We start from the raw sequence: 13,693 nt of genomic DNA, 5'->3' as shown, positions 1-13,693 counted from the left end.
CCGTTATAAAACGATAAGAAAACCCCTTTAATTGCTCTTCTGCTACGTCGCAATTGAAGCTTTACGACGCATCATTGGGTCGCGACCTACGATTTTTGGGGAGCTGGCGTAGGTGATAGATCTACACGAGTAACGATGAATAATGGACCAACTCAATGCGTACGCCAAAAAACAAACAAAGACGCAGATATATCACAATATTTCTAGAATTTGTTATAGGATCTTTAATAATGAGATTCAGCAAATTACATAACCCATTCTCTGTCACTCATTGCTGTAGACGTTATTCATGTTTCTGCTTTTAAAACGTACGTTTACACAGCTGATATGCTTTGTCATTAAGACTGGGGTGCTGGCATCCCAGGTAAGTTATCAGATGATTCGTTTAGCACTTCTTCGGTCTTCATCTTTCCATGCGTCGTAAGTAATACATTGACTTTACCGTTCTGATCCGTTTTCTTTAAGATGACAGGTTTTTCCTCATTTTTCGAAGAGTTATCAACATTTAGTTCACCACAAGTACATAATTCAGTCTTGGATTTACTATTTTCAATTCCGACTGATTTGTCCCTCTCGATGGACTTGACCTTAGTCCCGCTTCCACATAAACTATTTCCCATCTACAAGACAAAACAGAGAAAGGAAAGCAATTTTACAGGATGATTTTAGCCAGAATCCTTAGTCTTGATTTGTCATAGTACAAGAAAAAAATATTGATATAAAATGTGTGTGAGTAATGTGAATCTATCACTCTTTACAAGATAATCACCTTTAAATTATATTAAATCTCTTGAATGCTCCTTTAATGCCTTTTAATTCAGGATGACGTAGGCTCCGATCAGTCTCTCTTTAATGGTGATCTGCCTTAAGGCAGGTCCCTCACCAAACACAAAATCATAAGAACCGCTCTTCTGCATTCCTCTTCATAGTGAAATAATTTCTGCCATCTCTGATATCATCCATCAACATTATTCTCTTTCTCCCTCTTGATCGCTTCCCGTTCATTCTTCCTTCAAGCACATCTTTCAGTAGTCCGTCATGTCTCAAGATGTGCCCAATCCACCTTTTCTTTCTCAGCTTAATAGTTTCTCCCAGCCTGCGGACCTCACCAACCCTCTGTAGAACTTCCTCATTTGTGACCCTGTCTGACCACTTTATGTTCTCAGACTTTCTCCATAGCCACAATCAGTACTGGCTTTAATATTATGGTTTGTCCATTGATTGATAAATGCTATTAACTCAACCAAAGCAAGTTCATTGAACTTTATATCAACAACAGAACAGCATTGGAAAACATTCAACAAACATTTGTGCTTGGCAAATTTTTACTGTTTTTTGCGTGGAATCGGAAGAACTGAACTATTCGTCTGTTCATTTGGAAGCTTTATGCATCCTACGTTACCATAATGTGCATGTTAGGAGGACCATCGGTATAACCCACCGTAACTGTTTGGCAACTTACAACTCCCCACCCACTCCCCCGCCACTCCACCCTGTGGTATGATTATCATTATAATGGTTAAATATGCACTATTGTTTATTATAACTCTGGAAGTAATTATACTCTCTAAAAAAGCTACCTCTTCCTTTTATGAGCGTCAATTCGATTGTAGGGGGAAAGGACCGGGAGCATAATGTCCCCCACTTTTTAATATGGAACTCTAATGCATTTCTCTCTACTCCCACCTTTTGTGGTTTAGAACCCTCAATGATGGGTTCCTTTTTTGGGAGGTGGAGGGGTGGGGTGGGAGGGGCAGACTACTGTATCCCCCATCTGAGCCACCACCATGTGTACAGAAAGCTTTCGAGTTTCAGGACACGAGTATATAGACCCCATGGATGGCCCTCGTCAAGTGTTGGTGCCCCTCCAACTCAGAATTCCATGGCTATAGGCATGACCGACAACTGGGCTATAAAATACGTTACTTTTCGTTATAGAATACAGAATTTACTTAACTAGTATTAAAATACCTGCAAATATGAGTTAGTTCTCGGAACACTCTAATGAATGAGCCCTCGAGATGAAAGGTCTATGTCCTACAGAACTGCCAAGTTATCGCATTCAATTTCGTCCAAATGTGAATCGAGGGAAAGTCGTTTCCATGGACATCTTTATGCTATGTTATCTTGTTTCGTCATGAGTCCTTCGTAATAAGGTCATTATTGATATACTACACGTACACTACAGGCAACTGTATTTATGACGTCATTAGTCAACTCTCCTAATTTCATGTGTGTGTCTTATTTCCCCGTGTTCCTGAAAACATAAATGCCACGCGCTATGCGTACTAGTGTTTAGAACTGCAATACACGTATAATTCGATATGAAAAAAGGAACGCGCTCTTTCTAAAGAGAGCGCGTGCTTTTCATTTTGAATCATACGTATGTTGTGTCAGTTCTTAGTGAAGTCCAAAGTGTTTATACAGCGTCGAAGGATTGCTATACTTCATACCAAAGATTTTGTTTGGGTGAAGAATCATTCCGGAATATCCCAATTTATTTGCAGTTACGATGTACCTTATGTGTGGTGCATAAGAATATATTCCTGCCAAAAAATGCAGTACGGCTTCATTTTAGGTAAGAAGTCAAGTATCTAGCGAATTCGGCGCTGTAACACATCTTTGGTGAAGCGCGCGCGTCCGGGACGCCAGTGTTGCCACAATGCGTCTGTTATAAAGTACACTGCGTTATCACATGATTCCCGGGATTCCGTTAGAGAGTATAGTGTGCAGCCGATGAAGAGAACAGTGGTTGTATCATCATATCGAAGTATCCCAAATTAAGTTGTCTGTTATTTCGAAAATAGAACAAAGTCTGAACAGGTCCGATTCATCTTTAACCAGACAGGAATTTATCTAGAGCCAAGGTGCTTGATAAGGGACACATGGCAGTAATAGTCTACACAACCGTATCCATTGAGACGGTCGGGGAATTTTGTCAATATTGTCAACCATCTCTGTTGAATGACAGTTCCAAATGTTCCAGTCTGAAACGCATAGGCCTATAAGTATGCATGGCAGAAATGCAAACCCCGGCACTCGAATTTCTGACACGAATGCGACGAAAAAGTAAAATGCAATTAGTTTTCCACACAAATTTTACTAATACAAATCTCATAACAGTAACGAATAATCATGTCATTCTAGCTGGCCTCTTAATTAAGGTGAACATGAACAATTGTTTTTTTTTCCAGTTTACCTGATCTGTTGCCTTAATTAGTCTCTGAACGTAAATCATTTATTTGACGGAAGCAAATCCAGGTGTGTGTGTTTGCGAAAGGGAGGGGGGGGGGGGGGCGGAGTGGGTTATAAAGCCCCTTCAACCTCACACAAAAATTCAAACGTAGCTATGTGGGCGAAACGTTGCATTTCAACCTAGTAACAACCTAATTAATAACATAACTATGTGCTTCAGAATACACCATTTTACGCCTACTTTCCTGGGGGAGTACCCCTTATGTGGTAGATGGCTTCAAGTACTCCAGGGTCACACCCCACCTTTTTTAAAACCTAAATTCCTATTCAATGGATTACATGCCATTTAGACGTTCCGCGCATTGGTACACGTAAGCGCATTACAAATAGTTCACGCACGACGTAATGAAAAGTAGCCAAGATAAACGCTAGCCAGATAAGCGCGACGTTACGGTTGTTATCGCGCTGCACAACGCATACTAGGAAAGTTCTATTTCTTCCCATTTTGAAAATAATTCATAACGTTTCAGTTTCATAGCCTTATCGTGCACAGATTGCGGCAACTATGGTTTAGGAAAAATTATCTCGACCTTTTTTCTGCGGAAAATAACCATGTTTAGCCTACAACGTATAGGCCATTCAATAGCTATATGGACTTTCCAGCGTTACGCCATCACAATTAATACTTGACAGCAACTTTGGATGTTAAAAATCGGCAATAAAGATGGCATTTGTTTCGATTCGTATGACTGAAATGAAAAGGCGTTGCTACAGCAAAGTCCTATTCGCCATCGCATGGATTTCAATTCTTTTTGGATGCATACTCCTAGTCGGTGGATTATACATAAAGATTCACATCGAGGGCAAAATGAATCTTATTGAAGGGTATAACAGTAATATTCTACTGATCGCTCTCCTCATGGTCGGTGTCTTTCTCATCCTTCTAGATTTGGTCGGAGGAAAGTTACTTTACGACGTCGACGACGTCAGCCGAAGGAAAACTGTCGTTCCGACTTTAATGTTGTTTCTGATATTTTTATTGGTGTTGAACTTACTGCTCTTTTCAACAGGATTGATGTGCTTTATACACCAAATACATCTGAGGAATTCTTTCCACGAAGGCCTTTTAAGCGCGATGTCTAAATATGGTGAAAACGATACTGTTAAAGTAGAATTCGATCTCCTTCAGATAGAGTTCACTTGTTGCGGTAACGATGGCTACGAAGACTGGTTTGATATCCAATGGATCAGCAACATGTACTTGAACTTGGATGATCAACGAGTTCGAAGGTAAGCACTTTACTCAGAATAAGATGCATTAGGCTATTAGAAGTTAGCCTATACCCTAGGCCTCCAGCATGAATCGTTCGGGTCCAATTGAAAAGTTGATCATAGTAGCAAAATCTTCATAAAATGCTCCATGTTAATGTAGAAACATTGCGATGATATTGGTGTGAGAAGTACGGAATCAATTTTTAATACTTGACGGTTCAAACCCGTAAAAAGAAACCTATGTTAGGCCATAGGCGTACGAGGCAGGGGGGGGGGGGGCAGGGGGCAGACTGCCCCCCCCAAAGAGGAGAAAAAAATATATATATATATATTTTTTTTTCTCTCTTAGGCTGCCCGAATTTTTATATATAATATAAATATATATAATTTTATATATAATATAAATATATAATATAAATATATATATATATAATATATATATATAATATATAATATATATAATATAAATATATATATATAAATATATATACATATATATATATATATATATATATACATATATATATATATATATATATATATATATATATATATATTTAAATATGCAGTAGCTTGCCCTAATCTTTTTCAAATTTGAGTGATGTGTATACACAAATAAGATAATACAATAAGAGTTATAAAGGGTACTAAATGTAAGGCTGCATCAGTCCAATCGAATTTCTGCAAAGTGCCCTTTGATGTCGGTGCCCCCCCCCCCTCCCAGATTAAAAGTGCTTCCGCCGCCCTTGACCTGCACATCCCCAACATGAGTGTATATAAGAAACATTTTCTTTTTCATGGATGGTGGGGGGTGCCTACAAGCCTAAGAGTACAGGTTTATCATATTCTTTGTTATATTTTATACTTTTTTGTGAGACAAATTGCAGTCTCACCCGACACAGCGACATCATCCCGCCTACGTGTCGTTGAACAATGTATGTTTTTCTGGAGGTAGCTGAGTACTGTGTTAAAATAATAAATAAGGTAACTAAATAGGAGCTTAAAAAATATACTGTCCCATTTTCCCCCTTCAAAGTGATACTACCATTTTTTCTTCTTCTAATTTACCAAATTTTTGGGCAAGTGTAAATTTCTAAACGTGAGATTATAAAGTAAAGAATGTTTAGATACAACTTGCAAGGCCTCAGAAGTGCCGTTTCCGGCAATCTGAGAGGCATTGTGTGCCAAAAATTTTCTTGTACGCTACGCGCCAACTGATGGTGGCGCTCCGCTTAGATAGTGTCACGGGAACTTTCGGGCACAAAAAGTTCTGCCCCCCCCCAAACTGAAATGGTCCCGTACGCCTATGTGTTAGGCTAGTACTGTAGGCCTATGCTACCCCTATAGCAATTGATGAAAGATACTCAAAGGCACATGTGATCCTTGTGTTAAAGAAGAGGGGGAAACAATTTCTTTACAGTGATCAATACATGGCACCGCCAGATATCAACATCAATCTGATCTCATTACCTTTGGAGGGATGGGAGGGGGGGGGGAGGGATGAGTGAAGGAGGGGGAGAGGGAGGTAGGAAAGATGCAATTTAAATGACACTGTTAAGATTTCTTTACAGATGAAAAATATTTTAGGTCCGCAACTATATAGCGACTTCGTAAATTGACATATTCTATTAACAAGTTCAATGGCAGGCATTTGAGTCGATCGTGATATTAAACTATTTATCTCTTACCAAAAAAAGAGGGACATTACATTCTATGGAAGTCGATGTTTACGTCGTCAGCATGAGGCACCATCATGTTATAGTGAGGTGGGGGGTATGATACTGCACAAACTCCCCTTGTATAATATTTTACATTTGATTGTAACGTAAATACCCAGTTCTTCATTAAAAGGTAGGTCTACATTTGTTCCTTATAGAATAAAATAAAGCAAGATTGCGCCCTTTGTTCATACCCTACATTACGATCTCTAGAATTGGTCTAAAATATCTTGGACTAAGTCCCCCATCAGAGCAGCCAATATAACATATATAGGTGTTATGGATTGAAATATTGCTGTGTTGCTTTTAATAAAATAAGAAGAAAATATTGCGAAATAAACTTATTGAAGAAGTCAGTATTAACATTACAATCAAAACTTGGATGGGCAAGCATTGTTCAAATGTATGGGAATTTATGTGGTATAGTCAGTATTGCGAGGTTCGGAACAATGCGAAGTTCGGACACCCCTAAGAAATACACGATTTCACCATGACAACCTACAGCAAGAGCCAATTTCACGAAAAACTACGAAGCTACAGTTATTTTCTCTCCAATATGACCCCACCATATCAAGTATATTTTCAGGTGATTTATACCATAAGATAAAGTTTTGGGGTGTTTTAAGGCTCAGGTGTCCGAACTTCACAGTGTCCATGCTACCTGTATCACAATTGTTCCCCCCCCCCCCACCCCGCCAATAAAAAAAAAGACAACTATTGACCTCAAAATCCTTACACCCATTTGTCTCTTTTGTTTTGCACACCTACAGCAAGATGGCTAGTGGTCATTACTTGAATGACGACGTTCCGTTTAGTTGTTGTAACCCTCGAATCCATCGTCCATGTATTCATCATCATGTCCACGACGACAGCGTCCATTTTAACTACAATCACGCAGACGGCATCACACTACACACACTGGGATGCAAGCAAAGCTTGATGGAATACTTCAGTAAACGTCTTCAACTTCTCGGTGCATTGGTGTTCATCGCATTCCTTACTCAGGTGAGCATTGGCAAATCCCAGACATTAATTAACCGTCATTTTGTCCCATAACATCAAAGACTGACAATTTGCGTGTCAAATACATCGTTTGGCAATCAGATTCCCGTGTGTAACTGCTACAGTGTGAGCCAGTGGCGGAGCTAGGGGTATTGGTCAGGGGCGAGAATGGTCTGTAGGGGCGCTTTCGACACTATCTAAGCGGAGCGCCACCACAGGTTGGCGCGGAGCGTACAGAAATTTTTTGAGTATAGATACTCCCTAGATCGCCGGAAATGATCCTTTCCGGGCCTTGCTAATTTGCAGATAAACGAAGAATAAATAGCTGTTAGAGCATTTTGTCAGAAAATTACACCAACAAAATGTGACAAATGTCAATAGGTAGATGAGAGCGCAATAAAAATAATCGCGAATAAGTAAAAAGTGGTAAAAAGCTGAAAAGGGCGCCAGCAGTCCATTTGAGTCCGTCAGGGGGGGGGGGGTATCGCCCCCCTGACTGTATGGACGCTCCGCCTCTGGTGTGATCAATATTCAAGTATTATCTCGTCCAAATCGGGAACAACAATATAGAAAGAATAAAGAATATGTTCTCATCATTATAGTTAAATAAGTTAAATAACAAGGTTCAGTCCCCGAATCGTACATGTAAACAAGATTATATAGGTAGCATCATTTGTTTTGAATATTTGTTATGTCCATATGTTGATGTTCCCTTGTTAGTAAGTCAATACTTTTTCACAACAATTGAGGGTATAATCAGATATGATATAATCAGATATGTGTTCGGTATAATCAGATATAATCAGGTATATTCAGATAAAAAGGTATAAGAAGGTATACTCAGATATGTGTTCCATGCCACAGATTGTTGTTTCAGATGCACAGCTAACTTTGCAACACATTGCTATATATGGTTGACGAAGGGTATCCCATAGCAACGGTTTCCTGGACAACCACTCTGCACACGATTTTGGAATTGTTAACTTGTCCGTTGCTGTTTACAGTTCAAACGGTTATCAAAACAAAAGTGCATCAGGTTAATGTGCATTGCAAAAAAAAAAACGCACAAAAAAAAAACTAACTGGGATATTCATTTATAAAAATTAGAACGTTTTTAAACTGTTCCAAACCAAAAGCCCCAGGGGCGGATCCAGGGGGGGGGGGGCCGACCCGGCCCCGGCCCCCCTTTTTGGAAATCAGTTGCGTTTTTTTTTTATGTGGGAGTACTTCAAATTCCTAATAGGCATACCTTGGTGAAAGAAAAGCCTAATATATATCCAGCTGCTCTTCCCTGAAACGCGATCGTTTTTATTCCAAATTTGAAACTAAGGCAATTACCAGGCCTACGCGACATCGCGTATTAATTAGATACGGCTCAGTACTATAGTGCTGACTATTACTGTCAGGGAAAATCAATGCACAGTTAGCAAGTATATCATAATTATCTGAATGAAACGGGGTATAGGCGGTTTTACACTATCTAACGCAACGTAGTCGCCAAGAACCTGAAGTATTTTTAAGGGAGGGCCCGAGGAACATGAACTTATAGCATGCTCCTCGTGGTGGAACATAATTGCACCTATTACGTGAATTGAGTGTACTGTTAATAGTAGGAGAGACTAGTGTAGGTTCTTATGACCAACTAAACGGTTTCTGCTCTCAAACTTTATAGGAGGAGCTTCATCAGTAGTAGCCTTTGAATATTTTATATTCGGCCTGGGCGTCTCGTTCTCAAAATGCATCTATTTTCTGTGCACGAGTTTTTATGGACTCATAGTGCAGCTATAAGAGCATCTAAAAGAGCTTCGTGTGAACCTTGAGAGTCAGCTGATTCTTCGTTAGTATGAAACCTTGAGTTAACAAGTAAACCTTTGAGATTTTGGGCCCTTTTGTATAGGCTAGAATCGGTTCTTTTGGAAACAGTTTGGATAATTCCGCGTGCAGGGGCGTAGAGAGCGGGGGGGGGGGGGTGTGGGGGTGTATATAATAATTTGGTCGCTGTCGGCAAATTTTGGGTTTGTCGGCAAAAGGAGAAAAGGTGAAGAGAGCGGAAGGGGAAGAAAGAAGGAAAGCTGAATAGAGAAAAGGAGAACGGGAGCTTCTTTATCGGTTATTTCGATTTTCCAGTTCTTCATCTGATAAACTCATTCACCAATCCAATCACTCGACGCCTGCAAGTTAAAAACCTCTCGGCAAATAACTGATAATGTCACGGCCGTCAGTATAGCTACTGTAGCCAGGCTCACGAGTGCCAGAATCGCCGGCAACTCAGTGAAAGAAATGGAATTAAAGGCTTCCGTATAGGCCGCAGCCCATGAGTCGTGCTATCGTGTGACAACGTGTTGTTATTATCCTCTGTTCAGAATGACGTCATCGCAGATGTCATTCGTTCTCCGTGGAAAACTTAAGGACACCGCTCACGAATTGTACACAATTTTTAACGTTTCTCGCTTGTATATCAATGAATGTTGTTATTTCTCATTACCGGAAAGTTTTCTGAACATTTTCATCACAAAGTTTCACTATTTCAACGATCGGTGAAAGAGAAAACACAGTTCGATAATTGTTCCCAATTAATTCTTCTTCTGCCGACTGCCATAAAAATAATATCGAAATGGAAATTCTACGGTGCCAAATTTGACTTAAAATATGCACCAGATTGCATCTAAGGACGTTTCAAAACTAAAAATTTTCCAAAGGGGAGGGGGACACCCCCTCCCCTTAGACCCCTCCCCCATTTCAGTCATCCCTTCCAGATCCGTCGGCAAATCAAATTTGACTTAAAATATACACCAGATTGCATCTAAGGACGTTTCAAAACTAAAAATTTTCCAAAGGGGAGGGGGACACCCCCTCCCCTTAGACCCCTCCCCCATTTCAGTCATCCCTTCCAGATCCGTCGGCAAATCAAATTTGACTTAAAATATACACCAGATTGCATCTAAGGACGTTTCAAAACTAAAAATTTTCCAAAGGGGAGGGGGACACCCCCTCCCCTTAGACCCCTCCCCCATTTCAGTCACCCCTTCCAGATCCGTCGGCAAATCAAATTTGACTTAAAATATACACCAGATTGCATCTAAGGACGTTTCAAAACTAAAAATTTTCCAAAGGGGAGGGGGACACCCCCTCCCCTTACACCCCTCCCCCATTTCAGTCACCACTTCCAGATCCGTCGGCAAATCAAATTCTCCACACCCCCCCAACAAAATCCCTTCGCTACGCCCCTGAATAGGAAGCAAGAAATAGTCCACAAATTCCGATATTTTTTCGGTTCGTTGATTCGTTTCCGCTTATTATCGGGCCCTCCCTTAAAAATACTTAAGGTTCTTGGCGACTACGTTGCGTTAGATAGTGTAAAACCGCCTACACCCCCCTTTCATTAATAAGTATATCATAATTATCTTATTGAACATATCTTGTTTATGTTTTTTCTTGGGGTGAATCTGGCGTCATAATTTTCGCACAAAAGAAAAAACGAATCGACGCAATAATAGTGTATCCATTGTACATGCACTGTTGAGCGTTCTTAAATATGTGTCTATCGAGACAAAATATGTGCACAAAAAAGCGTGTCTGCAACGTTTCTAGTTTTTATAGTTTTTGGCGAAATGTTTCACCATTTTGCATCTAAGCACTCACAATTAACCAAAAATTTCCAATGGGGAGGGGGCCCCTCCCCCTAGACCCCTCCCCCAGGACGCAGATCACTAAAGTGCTATAATCGGGATGTCGGCCCCCCCTTTCTCAAAATCCTGGATCCGCCCCTGAGCCCTTATAACTTTATTGGGCGAAACATATCTGTTTGTACCTTACAGATTCTCTTATTCTGTGGGCTTCGTATCCTGCAAACATCGATGTCAGAGGCCGAGACATTTGATGACCCCGAGGCCACCACGATGGGATATATTTTACAGTAGAATCAACCTCATGTATCCAACCGTTCGTGCAATATCACGATATTAACAACTTATAGCCATGACTGCAGCATGTATGACTAATATGCCAAACCAGCTGCAGGACTTGAACATCTGTTTATTTTCTTTTAGATGTTCATCCTCCTGGGATTCCGCATCTTACAAACATCAATGGTAGAGGCCGAAGAGTTGGGAGACTCAGAGGCCACTACCATCGGATACTTATTCCGAAGTAGTAACACTTCCGCTCATAAAGACTTTAAAGATGTCGAAGGTATCGTGGCCGGTGACGAAGACTTTGATGACGATTCAACTTTCGACGACGAAGACTTTGAAGAGGAGAACAAAACCACTGCGCAGCAGACTCCCGGTCCACCTTACGAGAACTCCCCTCTAATGCAAAGTGGTAGTCAACGTCCAGCAAACGGAGAGTCTGATCAATTTCCAGAAGACGACGGTGATGATCTAATGGATGGATTGCCAGATGAGATGCCAGAAGGTAAGAAAAAGTCCTCCTCCAAGAAATCTACTAAAAGTAAAGACGGGGGTCGTCAATCAACAGTCAAAAAGAAAGACAAGAAGGATAAAAAGATCGGCAAGGAAGGTTCCAAGTCGAAGAAATCACCGACCAAGTCATCATCCACTAAGTCTTCACCTAAATCATCGAAGAAAAAACCCACAGTAAAGAGTATGAAGAAACGGTCCCCGAGTAAGCCAAAGAGTCCATTAAAAGGCAAGTCAGGTCGTGGGAAGAGGTCACCTTTTGGGAAAGCTAAGAAGGGTTTGGGTAAAGGTACGAGCGCCAAATTAAGTGGACTCAAACGTAGTACCAAAAGAAAGTTTGGCAAGATGTCTTCCAAAGCAAAAAGTCCAATTTCGAAATTTAAGAGTAAAAAGAAGGGATTTGGAAAAGGTCTATCCTCTCGTATGAAAGGTGGAAGTGCTATGAGAAAAATGCCTGCTTCGAGAGGGTTCAAATCTATGAAAGGTCCAAAGAAGGGCTTTGGGAAATCGTTTAAACTTAAGTTTTGATTACTAGTGGAATTAAGGCTAACTTGAACCAAAACATTGATATCTGACTCCGTCATAAGTTACCTTTCAATATACAGATCAGGGTTGAATCCAGAGACGGTGCCCATGGGCCCGGATCCCATCTACTGCATTTTTTGGAACCAAGAACTTTATGCAGACATAATTTGCTCAAAACGAAGTAAATAATTAGTGGAGAATTTGGCACGATTCGGGCGCGAGTATCTTTTGTCTTGTACCGATATGTTCTTATACATCGCGATTTCGATTTTAATCTCGGTATCTACCTATATACTTGTCCCCCATTCCCCCTGCCGAGAAATTCTGGAAGAGGCACTGCAGATATATATTTGTGTTTAGTTGGTGTAGTCTTGTGAACAACTGCTGGTATACGCCCCAAAAAGTTTACCCTATATGCAAAGCGAGATTTATACCTCTTGTCTAATATTGTCGTTTTCTCTGTTCCTATATCTGTTCTCTGTTGCTTTTCCAGGTTCCAAGAAAAAGTAGCGAGAACAGAGACAGACTTAGGACAGAGGGTAAAATAATGAAGCGGCATCGCAAGGCTTCGATTGTAGAAAAACGATCCCTTTTCTCCGTCAAGAAGAATTCAGTGTTAGTTGGTGTTGGTGAGATAAAAAACGGTGTTGAAATCCACACATTATTGAGTCACACTTGAGATGCTTTTAAGTTAGGTTAAACTTTATAGATGTGATTTGTTAATATTACAGAAATTAATTTCAGCAATGCTGGTCTACATAAAAGCAAAGGGATGAACTGCATTTTAATTTTTTTACATTATGATCATACTTAAAGTTTGGTATTGTAATTATGTAATGTCCGTGTGAAGATATAAAGATGCGACTAGGGCGTGAAATGAGATCGCTGTAAAGGAACATTTTATAACCGCCCACACTTAAAACAGTATAACAATATATGAACGTGGGAATTGATGCAGTAATTACATCGAACCGAAAGTTAACATGGAAGCAAAAGGTATTTTTTCTGACAATATTATTCGGTCTCTCCTTGCCACGTCATCACAGTAGTAATTGGTCACCTAAACAACGCAATATTAGCCCGGCAATGTCGACATTTTTTATAACTTACCAGAACCGAATGTTAGTTATTAAAGCTTGGGTTATTGTATTTTCTATTCTTGCTAAGGAGAGGGTATAAGTTTAACTAATATACATCGTAATACACTGTGCGTATATTTACTGTTGACCATGCAAGCATATAGGTTTTTGTGTTAGTCTTTATGCTAATGAGATGATGTCATATCTTCTACCAAATGGTGTAGCAGGCTTAATCTATATATAGAAGCCACTCAACGCTCGTGCGTAGAGATTCTTTTTTGACACGTAATAGGAAATAGTCATTAGGCAAATTAAGAATGTTTAGCTGGGTGCTGTACTACGTTGAAATATATTCTTTATCTCAAAATCTAGGCTGTGTGTGGTCAGTAATAACTTAGAGTCACAACTTTGGATGCTTCACCCCAATGCTAGCACATCATATATATGGAATATACAACCCCGAAATACACTAGACGATGTT

The 13,693-nt window shown here is 40.1% G+C and overlaps 1 protein-coding gene across 2 annotated transcripts; it reads left to right on the top strand.

Annotated features, from left to right (window-relative positions):
* The first annotated feature begins 3,796 nt into the window (after nucleotides 1-3,796).
* LOC139970492 (peripherin-2-like) lies at nucleotides 3,797-13,693 on the top strand. Of its 2 annotated transcripts, none has more exons than XM_071976251.1 (4): nucleotides 3,797-4,485; nucleotides 6,956-7,190; nucleotides 11,237-11,837; nucleotides 12,627-13,693. In XM_071976251.1, the coding sequence occupies exons 1-4, from the start codon at nucleotides 3,920-3,922 to the stop codon at nucleotides 12,641-12,643; spliced, it is 1,419 nt and encodes a 472-aa protein (XP_071832352.1). In that variant the 5' UTR covers nucleotides 3,797-3,919; the 3' UTR covers nucleotides 12,644-13,693. The 2 variants fall into 2 exon arrangements, with proteins under 2 accessions (XP_071832352.1, XP_071832353.1); XM_071976252.1 differs by having other exon boundaries at nucleotides 11,237-11,603; nucleotides 12,627-13,687.

The sequence above is a fragment of the Apostichopus japonicus genome, chromosome 8 (genome assembly GCF_037975245.1).
Source record: "Apostichopus japonicus isolate 1M-3 chromosome 8, ASM3797524v1, whole genome shotgun sequence".
NCBI classification, from domain to species: domain Eukaryota; kingdom Metazoa; phylum Echinodermata; class Holothuroidea; order Aspidochirotida; family Stichopodidae; genus Apostichopus; species Apostichopus japonicus.
Note: the sequence above shows the minus strand (reverse complement) of the source record. Positions and strands in the feature narration are given on the sequence as shown.